At 37.0% G+C, this 21,559-nt stretch overlaps 1 protein-coding gene and 1 non-coding gene across 7 annotated transcripts in view; both read right to left on the reverse strand.

The window, feature by feature from the left end:
• Positions 1–21,559, reverse strand: part of ATF7 (activating transcription factor 7) — an 81,927-nt gene that overhangs the window by 21,038 nt on the left and 39,330 nt on the right. For all 6 annotated transcript variants that reach the window (XR_010382931.1, XM_031462405.2, XM_064491064.1 and 3 more), the window contains exon 3: positions 3,712–3,808. Coding sequence is in view for 5 of the 6 variants with exons in the window: in XM_031462405.2 (XP_031318265.1) it covers positions 3,712–3,808 (97 nt within the window). In the remaining variant the exon portion in view is untranslated. The remainder of the gene's footprint in view (positions 1–3,711; positions 3,809–21,559) is intronic.
• On the reverse strand, positions 11,329–11,401 carry TRNAV-AAC (transfer RNA valine (anticodon AAC)). The gene has a single exon. It is a non-coding gene; the product is annotated as a tRNA-Val (tRNA).

Raw genomic sequence — 21,559 nt, forward strand, 5'->3', positions numbered from 1 at the left:
GGAATTTCTATTTTAGTTTTGACCTGAAATTAAAACTTGAGAGTATAAAGAGAACATATTTTTATTTTTCTATTTAGACAGAACCTCTGTTTTAGGGCAAATTTGCTTTTATGGAGTCTAGTCAGTAAAGACTGGTGCTAGGCCACCAGAGGGTGTCTGTGCTGTGTTGCCTCAAGGCCAGCAGAGGGAAGACAGAACAATGTTTTGCTGTGACTATAGATATAACCACCTTTCTCCCAGAGGCTGGTTTCAGCTTCTGCATCCCCAAACAAAACAAAACTGCCCACCCAGGTGGAGTTCGTGAAACCTCCAGACTGGAACATCAAGTACAGTTAAGTGACATTTTCTCTTTGCACTTATTCCCTGCTAGGTCTGATGTAAGCAGTTTGAAGCAGATGGATGTTAAAAATCTGATGAGGAGAAACTGAGGATCAGATGGTTCAATCTGTATGCTAAAGCTAGCAAGTAAGAAATGATGCCTTGTCTTTCAGTGGTCACTGAGGTAAGGGTCTGTTACCTTCTGAAAGCATTCCAAGCAAATCTAGGGGCTAGGGAACAAGACAGCAAGATCCTGAGCTAGAAAAGGAAACTGCAAACAATAGCGCTCACTTCACAGAGACCTGGGCCCAGGGCGAATTCCGGAAACGAGGATATTTGGATTTATATTTGCCAGCCAAAATACCCTCTTGGGGACTACACAAATCTTTCTTCAGCACAGTGCCTCTGCCCTTGGGAAGAGGAAGGTTCTTGGTAACCCATGGGAACTTTTCAACTGACATGAATTTCAGATTTCATCTTCTTTCTCCCCAACCTGCTTTTCTAGTTTTTTTCTCTTAGGTCAGTTAACTCTTGTCCCCTGGTCCTAACCCTATTATGACAGTTTTCCTTGGCATGCTTATCATCTCAGGGATTCATCTCATACTCCAAACCACTAAATTGAATGATAGGAATTGAACAATGTTTAAATGATATTTTAAGGAGACCTAAGATTAAAATCACTCCTTCTAGCATGATCAATTGGGAATAGTCCAGTGGGATTTTCCATGGAAACAACATAATTTTTTTTTTCATTTAAACAAAACCTCTTCTGAATCAGAGTGTTTGGAAAAATTACCACTACCTCCCAAAATAGTTTTAAAAGGTTCTCTGGCAGCTTTGGTTAGCCAATGATAAAGCCACTTTCCCTCCATCCCTGGGTGAGTGGAGGTAATATTCCCTTATGCTTAGAGAGTACTTCAGTAAGGGCACATAAAAAAATCACAACTCAAGTTGAACAGGACGGGGCAGCTAAGGGCATTGCTGTGCAGAAGAGGGCCTTTTGGATCTCTGATCTGAGGCTCATACAAACTTCTCCCATTCCTGAACAAACAGCCAAACAGCCAGAAAATTTATAAGAAAACCCTTAGACTGCTCTGATGATTCCAAAGAAATCAACAAGTGTTTACTAAATACTTTCTGTATTTTGGTGCTACATGCATACATTTGTGTGTACATTTGGAGGTGGTAAGAGATAGGAGTATAGGAGTTTTGCCCAAATATAAGACATAGTTCTTGCCCTAGAGAATTAAGAAAATGTTTTTTTAGGTGAGGAAATAAAATTAATATATACAGAGAGTATCAAAGTATATAAAAAGTAGGTACCATGTGCAGTAGAGAATAAATTTGTTGCAGAAACTAAAGACAAAATAATGACAGAATAAAAAAAAAATGACAGAGTACACAGGAAGGGTTTCAAGAAGCAGGACTTGAGCTGGAGCCTTAAAGAACAGCTTCTGACAGTAGAGAAAAGATTTAGAATATAAGGGAGTAAGCCAGGTGAAGGCACAGAGAGAGACAGGTTATGGGCACCAATATATAGATGAGGAGAAAAAGGTGTGTTTAGGTCAAGATAATCATGTTAGGTATATAAGCTGCATCTCAAGTTGGGTAGATACCATGGGGTAGAGTATAGAAAGCCTGAAAACCAAAGTATAAATAGCCTTAAAGTAAGAGAAAATAGGATAATGACAGATTTTGAGCAGAGAAGAAGACTTTAAGGAAGTCTGGCTTTTCAAAAGAATGCAAGATGGATTAGAACAAGAGACTAGTCAAGGAGGCCAGCTGGGGACTATGGAAGAGCATAAGACAGTGGATGGCAGGAAGCACAGAAAGAAAGAAAAGCCAGAATTTGAAGAAAGAATAAAACAAATCAAGATTTTGGGAATACTGATATCACTGAATAACAAAGGAGAGGAATTGGCTCAGGGGACAAGGAGGTAAGTTTAGTCATTGACATGAAGACAAGACAGCTGAAGTGTGCAATTGGACAAGCACTCCAAAAGAGAATGCAAAGAGTAACAGGGAAACATTTTCTTTCCTCGGGAGTGTCCTGTATCAATTTCTCTCACTATTCCTGGAGACATGGCATAGGCCCTTCCACTCATTTGGAATAACCTCTCTAACTTGATAACCTTGCCCCAAATTCACCTTTCATAAACTTCTCTGATCAATTTCACTTAATATTAATTCTCTTAGCATTAATATTGTTTGTATTATTCACCTGTACTTGACTGCAAATACTAATTTTTTTTTTCATGTACATATGCCTTGGCAATAACTTTAAGTATGTGTTGCCTACATACATGTTTACACCCTAGCTATCCTTTCTGAAGACCTCCCTCAGGGTTTCTTAATCAATCACAACGTCCCCCACTCAAGTCTTTTTCTGGGAATTACAATCCACAAACTCCCAGCAAAGTGCCTGGTGCACACGGTAGATGTTCAACAAATACCTGCTTAATTAATAAGGAACAGGAAATCTGTAGGGCAAGCCCCCTTCTTCATGTACAGAAATATGGGAGGAGATTCTCTCTTTCCTTCTCTGTGTCTGAAGCAGAATTTTGGCTAGTAGTACTCCGAGAAATTGTACCTATGTGAGTCATTAACTGACGTAATATAATAACCACCAACTAAATTCCCTATTGGTTGAATATCGAGATAAGCTTGTTTAACTCAGGCTAAATCAGAACCCCTCATGGTATCAAAATAAAAAGCCCACTTTGGTTTGTATGTCTGTCCAGCTGAAAATGGCATAACAGGACTACTGCGTGGTTTGAGAGCAGTTTGTGAGAATGCTCCTTTGAGAAAGGCATAGGTGAGCAAAACAATATCTAAACAATTATCTAAAACAACCGTTGAGAGGTTCCAGGTCACCCAAACTGGCTAAGAAAAGTCCCATTGACTAAATGTCTTGTTTGCCCTCACTGGTGTCTGGGTTCATGAAGGGAAGTTGAATTTACGAACTGACAATCTGCCTGCTCAGGGGAAAACTAACACCCGGTGGAAGAGAAGCAGCCAGGCTAGGTCGGCTTTCTAGCTTTCTTTTGTTCACCCCTTCCCTGTGGGTAGGGAGAAATGTCAAAGGCATCTTTTGTCTGTAAATCTTCCAAAGTCTTAATAAAAAGGCAAGGAGGGAACAGACTGAAAAAAGCTAAGACAAAACCTCAACACACCTACCCTCAAAAACCACAAAACCCAGTCTTGCATTAAAAACTGAGAGTGGAAGGCACAATAGAAACTTGGGAGCATTTAGTGTTCCTTTTTCCTGATTAAATGCAGATCACATAAGGGCTCTTAATGGGAGAAGGGGAGTATAGCTCCCAGTACATCTGGTCCCTGATATTAATCTTAACTGGTGATATCAAGGCACGTGGCTTCTGGGGCGGCAAATACCTGCAATGATGACTGAGTCAGTTCGGGCTGGGCCAAATTTCAATGTCATCTCATGCTTGTGTTTATGAACTGCCAGGTGGTCCTCGTTTGTAAATCTCTGAAACGAAACAGAAACGGAGATGTGAAAAAAAATAAGTGATTCAGTGCCCATTTAAAACGTCCTACCAAACAACCTGCAATAAGGTTGGTCCCTGGAAATAGGGGCTGGAGAAGGAATGGAAAGGAGAGAAAAATGGAAGTGATGGAGAAGGAGAGGATATGGATTAAAAATGAGAAAATAGGGAAGGAGAAAAAGAAGCACTAGAAAGCTGGGAGGAGAGAGAACGGGGAAGAGCGCAGCACCAACTGCTCTGTAATATCAGGTCCAAACGAGAGAAATGGACAGATTGTTGGTGAAGTGGGATCCAGGCAGGAGGCTCCAAATGAAAGAATAAAAAACAAACAAACAAACAAAAAAACACAAAAAAATCCCACGAAGGCAAACTCAGAGCAAACAAGGGGAAAATAATTTTTAATAATAGTAATAATAATAAAGAAAGAAGAAGGGAAAGGCTGGGCACTAGCTGGTCATCACGAAAATAGGAAATTCAGAATGAAGCTCTCCATGGCGGGGTTGAATTGGACTATTTATGAGGGGGCTAACAGGGAGATAAATTATGCAGGATTAGGAGAACCATTTAACTTCCTGGACCCCACAGTGCTGCAGCAGGCGCCTGCCCAGCTATTTGGCTCAGGGTTTTAATGAGCCAGGATGGAGCTGTAGAGGACATAGGCCCAATGGCCAACAGTAATGGCACACACCAGCCCCATCGGCCAAATGCTGTCTCCCTTCATCGGGCAGCCCGCCTGGGCTCCATCGGCCATAAAGGGGCCAGTGCAATGCTGCTGGCTATATAATGGTAGAATACAAATGCAAGCAAAAAAATTTTCTGTTAGGGTAGGGAGAAGCCTGTAGGCAGGATGAGGGAAAGGAAAAGGAAGATGGTATAGATTTTATTTATTTAGGGGCTTGGGTGAAAGGACAATGAAAATGTGAGGCTAGGTCTGCCTCAGTTTATGACTAAAAGATAGGGTTACCGGACAATAATTTATGCTCCCACCCTTTCTTCAGAAGAGGGAAGTGAAGGGAACAGATGAACAGCAGTAATTCAAAAAAATGATACCCTCAAAATTCCCTTTGAGGCTGGCTAAGCACTTTCCTTCATTAAAACATGCCTGCAATACAGTAACAGCTTGGATGCTGCAGTTTCCACAGCTCCTTCACCAGCCAGGCTCTGAAACATGGTTCTGTTTGTCTTTTTGTTTATAAAATAATGACTGGTTAGTCCTCTCTTTTCACTCTCCTCTTTAGATACAAAACTTATCTTTAGAGCCTTCTTTCCACAGTTCTTCTTGACTACAAACCAGACAGGAGTTGCCCCATCCTAGCACCTATCCAGTTAAGAAAGCAACACTGAACTGTTTAAGTTTCTTTATTTTATTTAAAAGTAGCTTTCCCTAAATTTTCTCTGAGCCCTATCATAACTAAAGCCAGCTTAAGACCTAAAGTCCTTCCAAGCTAGGTCCATAGGCCTGAAGGGGTAAAGGGAATTTTCAATTAAAAGAATGAAGAACCAAGAAGTAAAACAGTCAAAAGAAGACTGCCTTAGTGGTTTCCAATGGGTCTAGGACAAAATCGAATTTTAAAGTGTGGCGATATTTAGCCAAGAACTTTAGTTTTCTCTATTGTTGGTTAACTGTAGGCATCAACTTTTCAGTCACAGATTCTTCCCTAAGGAAAGAAGGATGGGGATGGGGGTAGGGAAGGGAGGGGATAGTCTGTTAACCAGGGGTAGGATATTTGTAGATTAAACAAGTCACTGTGGAGGGTCTAGGACTGCCGAGTATTCAGTAAAAGGAAATGAGCAGAACCTAATCTACAGTGAAGGAAAAACACCATTTTACATGGATAGGAAGAGTCGTGAATTAGACAGGGGCATAAATTTTCAAAATCTATTGGTAATGTTATAACAATCTTTTTAAATAAAAATACATTTATAGGTACTTCAAGGAAATATCCTGTAGGTAGCTTGAAAAATCCGGCACTATGTTCTAGTATATACAAGAATGACTTTCAAGCAAAAAGTCCTTTTCTACTATCAAAAACCTTAGTTTGCTCAAAACTGTTCAGAGAACAATTTTAAACCTTGAGGTTTTACACTGGTTAGGACTGTTTAATATTTTAAAAGGCAACTCCCCTTCTTGTTACAACTGTTCTGCACAGTCCTGACTTGCCTTTTTTGTCCTCCAGGTCTTGTTCCTCTCTGCTGCACACCCCCAAACTCCCTTCCACAACACCCCGTTCCACTTTGGGTTATTTATTTTTTTCCATATCAAAAGCTGGGGTCTGAAGAGAACTGAAGGTGGTTGAAGGGATCTCCCACCCAATAGCATCTCAGAGGTTTTGGTAACCATGATCACGGATAGAAAAAAAAAATTACACTTTTATTTTCACTAAACTCTAACTAAAATTTATTCCTAATTCATAATAGAAATTGTACCTAGTTTCTTATCATATTAGTTATTATAGATACCTCAAAATAGCCTTTCTACTCATCACTTTAAATTATGATAGTTACCAGAACTTCCACTAAAACTTATTTAAAGCAAGGATGAAGGTATAGCTCAGTGGTAGAGTGTGTGCCTAGCAAGCACAAGGTCCTGCGTTCAATCCCCAGCACTTCCATTAAAACAACAACAAAAAACCTAATTACCTCCCCCCAAAAAGAGAACAACAATAAAACCCAGAACACTAAAAACTAAAACTTATTTAAAGCATTAACTTTAAAAAAGCACATATATCACATTATCAAATATTTTAAGACTTTTTGATAACTGTATTTCAAAATAATTGCTTACTGTGTAATCCTGTATCTTTCATTTTACTGACTTAAAAATAGTATTCTGAGAAGGGCTTCGTAGGCTTCACCCAACTGCCATTGGGGGTCAATGACACAACAAAAGTCAAGAATCCTTCCTGACTACATCAGGTAGCATGCATACTTCAGAGGAGGAGGAGCCAGAAGGGCAGAATTTTAAGAAGCAGAGCACTGGCCTGGTCTTGGTTCCAGTCATCTCTCCCTGCTACCTCCAACATAATTCTTGCACAGCTAGAGTAGGAGGGAGAGAACAAAAGGATACTAAAGCTTTTTATCAAAGTGAATGTCAATCTCGCTATTATTTTCATTGTTCCCTATTCCCTCTTACTTATTAAGAATTAACTCAAGAATTCTCTAGGTCAATCTTGAACTGAATACTTAGGAAACCATCTCTCTAAAAGCAATTTCTCAATTAAAACATCTAAAATTAAGTGATAAAAATTTGACCTTATTAAAAATATAGATTATTCTATTGAATTAAATCAAATGAGTGGAGGGGCTCCCAAAAGGATTTTCTTTTTGAATTATTGCCCATTTAAAATCTGGCTCTCCCATTTGTTAATTCCCTTAACGGATCTTCTTTGATCTTTCCTATGACTAAGATTTTGGCAAACAGCCACTCAACTTAGGGAATACTGACTCTGGTTGTAGGGTAAATAATGATAATTTTCAATAAATGTGTAGATATTGACCATCTCCAAGACACTTGAGGGCTGATATCATTCAAAATGGGGGCTGAAGAATTTGAGTCATATTGGATCAGGAAGGCAATTTATAAGTCTTGGGAAAAGATCTGAATAGTAACACAAGTTTAGAGCCTTATTTGCTCAAGTAAACAAATCAGGACAGTTTCTCGGCATAAATGGGAGAGGGAAAGTATTATGTGCTAATTTGCACTCTATCTAGAGACCAAGATGATTTAGATTTGCACTATCCAATATGGTAGCCACTAGCTGCACATGGCTACTGAGCACTTGAAATGTGGCTAGTTCAAATTGAGATGTAATATGAATCAAAACACACAATGAATTTCAAACAGTACAAAAAAAGAAAAAGAGAATGTAACATATCTCATTAATTTTGATTACATGTTGAAATGATAATATTTTGGATATATTGGGTTAAATAAAATATATTATTAAATTTTACTTGTTTAGTTTTACTTTTTAATGTGGCTACTAGAAAATTTAAAATTACATATGTAGCTTGCATTTTGTGGTTTGTATTCTATTTCTTTTGGACAGCTCTGATCTAGATAACATGCTAGAAGATCTAATGGGAATTTTCATCATGTGCCAAACTTGATTCTTTCCCCCAAGCACATTTTCTCTAAATGCAGCTTACACTATACAGCAGTGGTTCTCAACTAGGGGCAACTCTTGCCCGCCATGGTACATTTGGCAGTGTTTGGAGAAATTTTTGATTGTCACAACTGGGAGGATGCTACAGAACTCTAGGGAGTAGAGGTCTGGGATGCTGATACATATCCTATAGTGCACAGGACAATGTCCCAAAACAAAAAATTATCTGACCCAAATGTCATTTGTGTCTCTGTTGAGAAACCCTGCTACAAGGTAACTGGGAAAGAGAGAAAGAAAGAAACAAACAAAAAAGCCTGTTTTTTAGTTTCCCTTGCCAAACTACCAACACATGTTTTTGGATCTGAAACTTGGAAGGGAAAAAACACAGGCAGAAAACTCCCAACCTCATTTCATAAAATGGCTGATGTACTACAAATCTGCAAATACTTAGGATAGGGAAATTAGGAAGATGGAGACAGAAGGCACTGTAATTGGGAGAAGAACAGACTAAATGAAATTCATGTGCACTGCCTTGTTAGTAACAAGAGATAACACAGAAGCAGCAAACCAAAACAATTTTGGTTACTTTTGATTTCACTCCCCAATGGAGGAAAAAGAAATAATGAGAAAAGAAATTTTCTTAGTTGAAGAAATGTTAAGAAATATAAAAAGGAATGTCAGTCTTATGAGGAAGTCAATCTGAAAACTGGTATTAGTAATAGAATGGGCAGGGAAAGTACAGTTTTGGTAAAACACTTTCCATTTCTAAGAAGTTTCATTTTTCATTCATCCTTCTGTGATGAGAAACTGGAATCCCACCTCTTAGCAAACTGACTAAATAAACAGAGCAAAGTAAAAAGTTAGGAATGGCTTGAAGAACAAGCATGGTGGGAACTGGAAATCAGGAATCTATTTCACTAAATGAAATCTTCAAATTTTTAAATTTTTTGGGGGAGGGAGAAGGGAGGTAATTAGGTTTATTTATTTATTTTAATGGAGGTACTGGGAATTGAATCCAGGACCTTGTGCATGCTAAGTATGCACTCTACCACTGAGCTACACCCTACCCCTCCCCTAGTTTTTAAATTTTTAAAATTGATGTATAACATATACAAACATCACACATCTTATGTGTATAGCTTAATGAATTTTTACATGCTGGTGTAATCACAACCCAGATCAAGATATGAAACATTTCAGGCACCCCTGAAGACTCCGTCATACCCCTCTTTTCTTAAGCTTTTAAAATGAAATAATTATATAAAACACTTAATACCTAGCAGACAGCATGAATTCAGCTCGGTCTCTCCTCTTTCCCTTTTTAAAATCTCAAAGCAGACAGGTATTGTAGTAAAAATTAGTTTTTCTTTGTAGAATAATTTGAAACAAGTTAATGTTTAGAGAGAGTTCTTTTTCTAATCCTGTTGAGACTAGTCTTCCAGAAGCTTTTTGAAAAAGCAGCACTAAACAGAATTGAAGAGAGAAGACTCAGGGCAAATGCGAGCTCAGGCCAAACTAAAGCTAAATTTTTGTCTGTTGACTCTGAGCCAGGGACAAGCATATGGGCATTAGAAATATAATAGTTTCAAGTTAAAGCCTTGGTAAAGTTTTGTGACCAATGAAATTTCTATGCAATATGCACTAAACTCCTAGCCAAAGTCATTCCTGAAATGTTGTTTTTGGCCATCATAGCTCCAGTTTCCATGTGGATTTGCCTCACATTTTAAAGTGCTTTTATATCCTGACCTATGATTAATTCACATCCCTTTCCTTGATTTAGAAGAGTAGACTGGGGGAAGGAGACAAATCAGAACACTTCAGTTATTAGGAAATGAGCCCTGAATGCCTAAAGTATCAGGGAATTGAGTTTATATTTGTGACAGTCTGAAAAGTCATTTATGCTAAAACCTAACTACCCTCTTCTCCAAAGTTTGTGGGTTTGGCAGTGCTTCATGGATAGGCTAGCTTTCTTTTATTATAGTATCTACACTTGGGCATATTCTGAAGAAAGAAAATAGTTTGAAAAAGGGAAATTGAGAAACTGTGGGGAGCAAGCTCTAGAATATAGTGGTATCAGTGCTGAGCAGGGTGGAAAGAAGCTGAGGTTTTTTTTTTTTTGATTGCTATTTAATTACTTCAATTGATCACACATTCTGAAAGAAGAAACTGGAAGATACGCAACAGTCTTAAGGCTTCTCACCCTCAATGCAGTGCTTCTATTCCCAATGCAAGATTCATTTATGTTTGGGAACATGGGGAAAGGCAGAAGGGAAGGGACTAAATACATACACCTCAAAGCGAACATAACTTTCATTTGTACCTTGGTCAATCCTAGGCTCCTGCTTTCTACAAGATGCTGCTGTTTACCAAATGAGTCACACATCCTGCTTTGAATGCCTCATGGCTCTTGAATGAATCATTTCAAAGTACAGGATTGTTCAACAAATAAATACAACCACAGAAGCAGCAGCTCATAGGCTGCATGTGTGAGCAAGGTAATTTATAGAGGAAAAATAAGGACAGGAAACTTTTTCCCAAAATACTCTAAAAGAAAATGCTGTCAGCGGAATGAAGGAGTACAAACTAAAGGGAGGTGGGAAAACCCACCAAATTGTACCTAAGGTAAATTCTGCTGTCTGTGGATTGAAAAATTATCTGCTTGGGGAAGGCTGTCAGCGTGTCTTAAAGAGATGATTCTGGCAGCTGACTAAATCAGTCCATTGTAAAAAGAAGAAATTTTGAGAGAAGAAACATTATTTGATAGTTGGTCTAGCAGAGCACCCATCTGATAGAATATAAGCCCCTCAAAAACAAGAATCCTCATTTGTTTGTTCATGGAAGTATCCCAAGCACTTAGAACAGTACCTGCACACAGTAGGTGCTTAATAAACATTTGCTGAATAAATGTCAACTAGCATACCTCATTAAAGTGCTACAACACATCCCCAACTCACAAAACTCTTACCAATGTGTACAATGGTAGGAGTATTTTCATCATCAATATTCAAAAGGAGTGTTGATATTTTATTATTTTTTAAAATGTAGGTACTGCGGATTGAACCGAGGACCTTGTGCACACTAGGTACGTGCTCTACCACTGAGCTATATGCCGCCCCCAAGGAGTGTTGATATTTTAAATACCAGCTCTTTCCTATGGAACTAAAGGGTGGACTCAATGAGGACCAAGAATTCTCTAATGGGAGAAGCTTAGAATTTCAAAAATTAAGACAAAAGGAAAAGGTCAAAAAGGCAGCAAAGGGGATTTAAATTACTGGGAAGAATTTCTTGACTCTGAGGGTGAGAGAGTTGAAATCATCCCCAAAGGAGATTGTATTTTTTAAATTTTTATTAAAAATTTTTTGGGGGGAGGTAGTTAGGTTTATTTATTATTTTTTTAATGGAGGTACTGGGGATTGAACCCAGGACCTCGTGCATGTTAAGCACCCACTCTACCACTGAGCTATAACCTCCCCTTCCCAAAGGAGATTTTAAAGGAATGTAAAATGCATTAGTTTTCTGGTCCCCTTATATTTTTATAACTTTATTTTCTCCTATTCTTCCACTAACACTTTCCATCCAGGTCAGTCTCTACTGATCTGCAAAGTCCACTTGTTTTCAATGTTATGCCTCTACAGAATCCCCTATTCTCAGGCATGCCTTCCTCTCTCCCTTCAGTTTATCCAAATACTACCACTTTCCAAGGCCCAGCTGAAATTCAATTGCTTTTTGAAAGTTTCTCTAATGACTCTAGCCCTCAGCAGTCCATCATCCTGAACCTGTACGGCACTTTGAACAATCTGCACCATGTAATCTAGAATTCTAGTCTACATGGTCTCATAGTTTTATCCTTTAAAGTAGACTGTAAACCATCAGAAGGTTAAAAATATATCCTACACTTATTCTTCACCCTTCCCACCTATCCCGTATCTCGGGGCTTAACCCAATGGAGAGCACACAGTAGCTGCTCAATAAATTCCTTTTTCTGTGATTAGGTCAAGTTTTATATAGTGGTATGAGAATAACTATTGAAAAGCTTTATCACTTTTGGATTCTAAGACCTTTAACAGTGCACACTTTCTGAATGATCTGATACCTTTCCATCTCTATTTCCAAAGTATATTTTTCATTAAGAAATAAGTGAGAATCAGTGTATCCTCCCCACTATTTTGTTAGACATCAGATTCCCTATATTACAGAAAGGCACTTAGGACACTTTCAATATGCTAAAGTTATACTGCTGCTGGACACTGGTGCCGTGTCTTGTGGGTCAATCTACTTTCTTCGGGTATCTGATTCCATCACTGAACTTAATTTTATTACCAACTAAAATGCTCTGTGTAAAAAATGTCAATTTATCAATAACAACCTTATCCTTCTTTACTCCTCAAACCATTAGTGGTAATTTTAACCACATCCTTTTGAGCATTTTCTTTTAGGATACCAATTACTTGAATTTTATTGAGCAGAATATCAGCATCCCACAGGAGTCAAGCAGTATCAAGAACTGGATTCCTTCACAGACATAGAAAACAAACTTACGGTTACCAGAGGGGAAGTGAGTGGGAAGGGATAAATTGGGAGTTCGAGATTTGCAGATACTGACTGATACATATAAAACAGATAAACAAGTTTATACTGTATAGCACAGGGAATTGTATTTAATATCTTGTAGTAGCTTACAGTGAAAAAGAATATGAAAATGAATACATGTATATTCATGTATGACTGAAGTATTGTGCTGTACACCAGAATTGACACAACACTGTAAACTGACTATAGTTCAATTAAAAAAAAAAGAACTGGATTCCTTCTTTTACAAAGTTTACCCTGGAGTATCTGACAAGAGGAAAAGGTGTATTACAATCAAATCAACAAACCAGTTAGAGGTTGAAGAGTGGGAAAAGAATATTAAAACTCAGAGTCAACATTGAATTGCTGAACCTTCATTCTTAGGATCTGGGATTAACATCAACACATTATTCCACAAAACACAGCCCAACAATTCAACTATTTCTCTAAGTAGCAGAAGTTTTAAACACTCATCCACACCTGATCATTCATTTTTATTTTCATTCCTGTTCCCCTCTCCTGATTATGACAAGTGTAAAAAATCATGAGCCCCATGGGTGGTGTCTTGTGCCAACTAACTTGCAGGTACCTAAGAACTCACAACAAAAAAGGAAATGAGCTCCAAAGTTCATACAGGCCGACTCCAACCAGGGACTGGGCAGTATAGGAAAGAGGGTGACAAATATAATTTCTCATCAGTTTAACTGGGAAAAGATTAGGTTATTTTATTTTTGAATCTTGCGCATTATGGGTTTGAGAAATATAATCTTACTTCAGGTTTCAATACACTTAGAAAGTCCCGGTCATCTCGACTTCTATGGTATTCCCTAGTAACACAGTAAAGCAGTAAGTATAAATCTTTCCCTTCTCCTTTCTCATGCTCTCTTTTTATTTTTATTGTGGTAAAATACACATAACACAAAATTTACCATCAAAACCATTTTAAGAGTACCGCTCAGTGGTACCAAATACACTTGTATTGTGCAACCATCACCACCACCCCTCCCCCATAACTTTTTTTATCTTGTAGAACTAAAACTCTATACTCATTAAACAATAACTCTCCATTCTTCCTTCCCCCCACCCCCTAGCAACCACCGTTACAGTTTGTCTTTATGATTCTGACTACTCTAAGTATCTCATATAAGTGAAATCATACAGTATTTGTCTTTTTGTGACTTATTTCACTTAGCACATCTTCAAGGTTCCTCCATGTTGTAGCATACCGCAGAATTTCCTTCCTTTTTAAGGCTGCATGATAGCCCATTGTATGTCTATACCACATTTTGTCCATTTATCAGTAGATGGACATTTGGGTTGCTTCTGCAATTTACCTATTATGAATAATGTTGCTATGAATAGGGGTGTACAAATATCTCTGCTCTCAATTCTTCTGGGTATATACCCAAAAGTGGAATTGTTGGATCATATAATAAATCTATTTTTAATTTTTTGAGGAACTGTCATACTGTTTTCCTCATTGGCTGCACCATTTCACATTTCCACCAACAACGCACAAGGGTTCCAGTATCTCCATACCCTCCCCAATACTCATTATTTTCTGTTTTTTTGTTTTGATAGTAGCCATTCTAATGTGAAGTAGTATCTCATTGTAGTTTTGATTTGCTTTTCCCTAATGATTACTGATACTGAGCATCTCTTCATGTGCTGGTTAGCTACGTGTATATCTTCTTTGGAGAAATGTCTGTTCAGTATTTTTTGTCCTTTTTTAAATCACATTTTTTGTTGTTGAGTTTCAGAAGTTCTCTATACATTCCAGATATTAAGCCCTTATCTGATACATGATTTGCAAATTTTTTCTCCCATTTCGTAGGTTGCCTTTTTACTCTGTGGATACTGTCTTTTAATGTACAAAAATTTTTTAATTTTTGTAAAATGCAATCAGTCTATTTTTTTCGTTACTTGCACCTTTGGTGTCACATCCAAGAAATCACTGCCAAATTCAATGTTGTGAAGCTTTTTGTCCTATTTTTCTTCTAAGAATTTTATTGTTAGGTCTAACATTTAAGTCCTCGATCCATTTTGAGTTAATTTTTATATATAGTGAAGGGTCCAACTTCATTCTTTTGCAAGTGAAGATCCAATTTTCCCAGCATCATTTGTTGAAAAGACTGTCCCTTCTATAAATGTTTGGTAGAGTTCACCAGTGAAGCCCAGGAATTTTCTTTGTTAGCAGACTTTTAAAAAATTACTGATTCAATCTCCTTATTAGTTATAGATGTATTCTGATTTTCTGTTTCTTCATGATTTAGTCTTGATAGGTTTTGTGTTTCTAGGAATTTGTCCATTTCATATAAGCTATCTGATTTGCCGGCAAAAAACTGTTCATAGTATTCTCTTATCATCCTTTGTATTTCTGTTGAATTGATAGTAATGTCCCCACTTTCATTCTGATTAGTAATTTTTATCTTCTCTATTTTTTTCTTAGTTCACCTAGTTAAAAGTTTGTGAATTTTGTTTATCTTTTAAAAACAAATTTTGGTTTCACTGATTATCTCTATTGTTTTTCTACTCTCTTATCTTTGCTCTAACCTATTTTATTTCCTTCCTTCTGCTAGCTTTGGTTTAGTTTGTTCTTGTTCTAGTCTCTTAAGTCGTAAAGTTAGGTTGTTGATTTGAGATCTTTTTTGTTTTTTTATGTAAGCATTATAGTTATACATTTCCCCTTTAGTTCTTCTTTCACTGTGTTCCGTAAGTTTTGATATGTTGTGTTTTTGTTTTCATTCATTTTTAAGCTTTTCCCCCCTAATTTCTCTCGTGATTTCTTCTTTGATCCATCAGTTGTTTAAAAGTGTACTGTTAAATTTCCACAATTTTGTGTATTTTCCAGTTTTATATCTGTTGTTGATTCCTAACCATTCCATTGTGGTCAGAGAATATACTCCATATATCATATCCACCTTTTAAATTCTATTAAGACTTCATTTGTCGCCTAACATATGGTCTATCCTGGAAAATGTTCCTTGTGCACTGTTGCTGTGGTTAGAGTGTTCTATATACATCTGTTAGATCTAATTGGTTTATTGTGTTAAGTCTTCTATTTCCTTACTTATCTTCTGTCTGGTTGTTCAATCCATTACTGGGAATGGGGTTATTAAAAGTCTACTTTAATATCTATTTCTCCCTTTAATTCTATCAGCTTTTACTTTACATATTTTGATGGTTTGTCATTAGGTGTGTAAATGTTCATAGTTGTTATACCTTCTTACTGCACTGAAACTTTAATGAATATATAAATAATGTCCTTCTTTGTCTTTTGTAACATATTTTGATCTAAAATCTATTTATTCTGATATGAGTATAGCCACCACTGTGCTCTTTGGGTTACAATTTGCATGACATATCTTTTTTCATCCATTTACTTTCAACCTGTTTGTGTCTTTGGGTCTCAAGTGAGTCTCCTGTAGACAGCATATAGTTGGATCATGTGGGGTTTTTCTTTGTTTTATTGAAGTATAGTTGATTTACAATATTGTGCTAGTTTCAGGCATACAGCAAAGAGATAGTTTTATATATATATATATATAGTTTTCAGATTATTTTTCATTATAGATTATTACAGGATATTAAATATTATTCCCTGTGTTACAGAGTAAAGCCTTGTTGCTTATCTATTTTATATACAGTAGTGCATATCTATTAATCCCATATTCCTAGTTTATCCCCCCTCTCCCCTGTGGTAACCATAAATTTGTTTTTGGTGTCTGTGCATCTATGTCTGTTTTGTAAATAGGTTCATTTGCATTATTTTTTAGATTCCACATATAAGTGATACCATATAATATTTGTCTTTCCCTGTCTAACTTCATTTGGTATGATACTCACTAGGTCCATCCATGTTGCTGCAAACAGCAATATTTCGTTCATTCTTTTTTAGATCTTGTGTTTTTATCCATTCTGCCAATCTCTGTCTTTTGAGTTGAAAGTTTAATCCACTTATATTCGAAGTAATTATTGATAAGGAGGAATTTACTTCTGTCATTGTGCTTTGTCTTCTATATGCCTTATAGGTTTTTTGTCCCTCATCTCCTGCATTACTGTCTTTTTTTTTGTGTTTAGTTTTTTATGGTAGTAAGTCTAAATTTCTTTCTCATTTCCTATTTTCTTCGTGGTTCCATGGGGATTACATTTAATATACTCAAGTTTTAATACTCTAATTCAAATGTATACCAGCTTAACTTCAATAACATACAAAAACTCTGTTCCTTTATAGTTCTCTGCTCACCTCTTTTAGTTGTTGATGTCATAAAATTACAACTTTATACATTGTGGGCCCCAAAACAAACTAATAATTCTTTTAAATGCACCAATCTCTTATATTACATGGAAAACAAGACTTGAAATTACAAGCCAATGTTACAATAATACTAGCTTTTACATTAGAAATTTTTTTCCATAAATGTACTACTGTCTTAAATCATGTAGAAAACAAAAAGTGCAATTACAAACCATTCTTACACTACTAATAATAGCTTTGTAACTGCCCACGTATTTACCTTTCTTGAGATTCTAATTTCTCCCAATGGCTTCAAGTTACTGTCTAGTATACTTTCACTTCACTTTGCAGGACTCCCTTGAGGATTTCTTGCAGGGCAGGTCTAGTGGTCACAAACTCCCTCAGCTTTTATCTCTCTGGGGATGTCTTAATTTCTCCCTCACTTTTGAAGGGCATTTTTGCTGGATATAGGATTCTTGGTTGACAGTTTTTAGTTTGAGCACTGCATGTATATTTGGTCTACTGTCTTCAAGCCCATGAAGTTTCTTATCAGACATCTGTTTACAATCTTATAGAGGATTCCTTGTACGTGATGATTCACTTCTCTCTTGCTGCTTTCAAGATTCTCTCTTTGTCTCTGGCCTTTGAAAGTTTGTTTATAATGTGTTTTGGTGCGGATCTCTGAATTCATCTTCCTTGGAGTTTGTTGAGCTTTTTGGATGTTTACAGTTATGTCTTTCATCAAATTTGGAAAATGTTCAGCCATTATTTCCTCAGTTTTTCTCTCTGCCTCTTCTTTCTTTTTCTCTATTCCCTCCCTCCCTCTTTCTCTGTCCCTTCCTCCTTCTCTCCCTCTACTTCTTGGACTCCCACAATGAGTATGTTGGTCTGCTTAATGGTATCCCACAGGTCCCTTAGGCTTTGCTTGCTTTTTGTCAGTATTTATTTTCTGTTCTTTACACTTGATAATTTCCAATCTCCTATATTCAAGCTCACTGATTCTTTCTTCTGCCTGCTCAAATACACCTTTGAATCCCTCTAGTGAATTTTTCATTTCAGTTACTTTTCAGCTCCAGAATATCTTTTTTGTTTCTTCTTAGATTTTCTCTTTATTGATATTTCAATTTTGTTCATACATTGTTTTATTGACTTTCTCCACATCTTTGTTTAGTTCTTTGAGCTTCAACACAGGTGTTTTAAAGTCTTTGTCTATCAGATCTGCCATCATGTCTTTCTCAGGGATGGTTTATGTTTATTTTTTTTTCCCTTTGAATGGGTCATACTTTGTTCTTTTTATACCCTGTCATTTTTTTTTCTTGAACACCAGGCATTTAAATCTAACAAAACAGTAACTCTGGAAATCAGATTTCTCTCCCCTCCCCACAATTTGCTGATTTTTGTTATCATTTTTGTTATGTTTGTTGTAGGGTATCTCTGTGCTAAGAATCAGCCTGAGGTGTATGTCTTCTCATGTCTTTTCTGATCCTTTCCCTAGGCATGCACACTTTCTAATTTTCCCCACATATGCTGTTAGTTGTTTTTGAATGTCTCAGACTTTAATGTCTGCCTCCCAAAAGGGGAAAAAAGTAAAAAATGAAGGGGAGAAAATGGGCACAGGCCCTTTAAATTCCCTAGAAGTCACTTCAGCCAGAGAGGGAGGGTCTTGTAACAATGTGAGGAGGTGCAACAAAATGGCTACCAGCCTACACTTCTGTGATCAGAAGCAACAATCAGCACCCTGAGAACAGATCCCTGATACTTAGAGGAAAGGGTCCTTTTTGCCCATCCTAATTCCCCCATATGCTAAGCTACTGTTAGGTACTTGCAGCTGAAATCATTCCTAACCAATACATGATGATCTTCAGGACACAGAGTTTTCCTCATTTTCTATTTAAGGAATTTAGAAATGGAATATGTGAAAAAATATCCCATTCTACATCTCTAAGAGTATTTATCAATTGTACCTAATGCAGAATTCCATTGTCATTTTCACATAGTATACCAAATAAATTACTCTATCTCACCATCACCTATTGCCCCAGGGCTCCTTAAAAACAATGGCTATATACTGTCTGGGCTTTTGGGAAGGACAAAACAGTAAGAGAGAGGCACCTTAAGATGCTGCTCTTGAAACTAAATAAGTTAAAGATCACTCTTCTCTACTGTACGGAGTTTTAGGCTTAACTACATCTTTTCTTATTCCTGGCTGGCCCTCTCCCTCCATACCTTATGGCACTCTTGGAAACTATGCTAAAGAATTAACAATAGATCCATTATCTTTCTTTAGGCGGCAGCTACTTACTTGGATGGATTAAATGCTCAATGAACTTTAAAGGACCAGTGCCCAGGAGTAGAGAAATCCCAAGGGCAATTCAGCAGGACTTGATCCTGTGTCAGTAACATAGCTAATTGCTTTCTCCGTAGCTCTTGCCTAATGGTAGAACTTTTAGTATTCTACTTTCCAGATGTAGCCACTTAGTTGGGGTACCATTAAAGTTCCCAAAGGGATAACTTTAGTTCTTAACAAAGCAAGGAAAGCTTTTTGGGTCAAAATGATTATCACACAGTCCTATTAAGTTCTTGTTGACATTAAAAACACATTTTTCAATCTCATCTTTCTTCCCAAATTCTTATTAAGATATTATGAGTCTTTGAAAAACATATCAAAGACTTCTATCTTCTAATTTCCAACAAAGTAAGTGTTGTCATTCCCAGATCTCACATATGGGTGGGAAGGACATAGATGCAGTGTGAACAGTGTGGACCATAACTGTGTTTTTCTCTTGGACTGCTGAAAATTTCACTATGGAAAAAGAATACTTTATAAACACTTCTTGATCATACAGGAGATTCTGAATGCTTATAACAAGTACTGAGCAAAGCATGTATGAGTCACAGTACAGAGCCTACAATAACTAAAACTCTGCCTTGTAAGGGTATATACAATTCAGTACTGTAACCATTAAGCCAAAAGAAAAATTAAACCTGGGGAAGAGAGAGAGGCTTAGAGGGAAAGATGGAGGGGAGAGGACAAGGAAAGCAAGATCTCAGTCTCCAAAACTGAGTGCTTAGACTGTTGGAGCAAACTTACAAGATTACACTCACTCACTCTCAGATAATTCCAAAATGCAGCAATGCATTTTTTGTTTTAAACAAGTTATCAAATCTTAAGTGCCCAGAGTTTTCACATACACAGAAGAGGTTACAGGCTGGTAAAGAAACAGGCAAAGACAAAGACTCGAATGGTTTGGCAGTCTCTAGAATAAACCAGAAACTTGTAAGGTATACTGATTCTGTCTTGCAACCTTAATTTAGTGCAAAAAAAAAAAATTCTTACCCTGATTTGCTGACATATTCAGTTGATTCATTATCTTTGTGTCTAACCTGGAACGTTTTGAAATAAAACCAAGCAAATAGCAAACTCATTAAATTTTGGATGTTTGCTTTTTAGCCATTAGAGATATATTTTAGAATGTTGGCCACTGAACAGAAGTCTATAATAAAAGAACACAGGCAGGTAAGGGGAAAGAATGGACCCTATGCTGCCTAACAGTAACACTTACCCACACGCTCCTTGACTTTCACAGTGATCCAATACAGCGAGAACATCCAATACTTGGGAAACTGCCCCTGCTAACCTCTTCAGCCTCATCTCCTGCTGCTCTCCATCCCAATTTGTGCTCCATCAACATCAAACTACCTGCAGTTTCTCTGAACATGCTATGCTGTTTCATTCTTTTGTATCTGCTGTTGTGTTACATGTTCTTCTCCACTTTCTCTGTCTGGCAAACTTTTATTTATCTTTCAAAACTAGTTAAAGCATCATTTCCTTCCTGAAGCCTTCTCTGACGTCTAACAGACCTCTTGATAACTTGCAAATACTTATATTATTCATTACATATATCATGTTACAAGTAACCGCATTTTTATGTGTCTGATTCCTCGATGAGAGAGTGAATACACTGATGTCTTACACATCTTTCTGTCACAGTATCTAGCATGGTGCCTAGCACATTGCAGATATTAAAATTTTTTAATTAAATCAAACCTACAAAAGCTAATGAGGGTCTGACTGAATTGTGAAACTTATTCATGGACTACTTTCTGAAAACCTGTCCCCAGACTTATTTAAGGTTGGAGGTACCTGGCAAAATACACAAAGAGAAATGCCTTGATATAATCTTAACAATGGCTCCTTTGTGTGCACTAAATCTCTCACAAGAGACCTTTGTGAAAACCCATAGTCAATTTTTTTTAGCACCTTTATTGTGGTATGGTTCCTATACAGTAAACTACACATATTTCAGATATACAATTTGATGAATTTTGATAAATGTATACACCCATGAAATCACCGCCACAATCAAGATAGCTAACATTCCCATCACTTCCCAAGAGGTGCAATTTTCATTTATCCCTTTCCACCCCCTTTAGTCTCTGGTAACCATAAGTTTGTTCTCTATGTCTGTGAGTCTGTTTCTGTTTTGTATGTAAGTTCATCATTTGTGTCCTTTTTTTAAGATTCCACATATAAGCAATATCATATGGCATTTTTTCTTTCTTTCTGGCTTACTTCACTTAGAATGACAATCTCCAATTCCATCCATGTTACCTATAGTCAATTTTTGATTGTAGTCTAAAATGATAACAAATTGCTCCAATTACATAGAACCTCCCCCCATTATATCAGAATATAGACAAGCCAGGAGGTGGTAATGGGATCCTATTAACCTTCATCTCACATTACAGCAAACCCATCTGTTAGGGGAAGAGAAGAGAGAAAGGATAAATATAAAAGCCATTAAGCACACTGATGGTGTCAG

The sequence above is a fragment of the Camelus dromedarius genome, chromosome 11 (genome assembly GCF_036321535.1).
Source record: "Camelus dromedarius isolate mCamDro1 chromosome 11, mCamDro1.pat, whole genome shotgun sequence".
Classification (NCBI taxonomy): Eukaryota; Metazoa; Chordata; class Mammalia; order Artiodactyla; family Camelidae; genus Camelus; species Camelus dromedarius.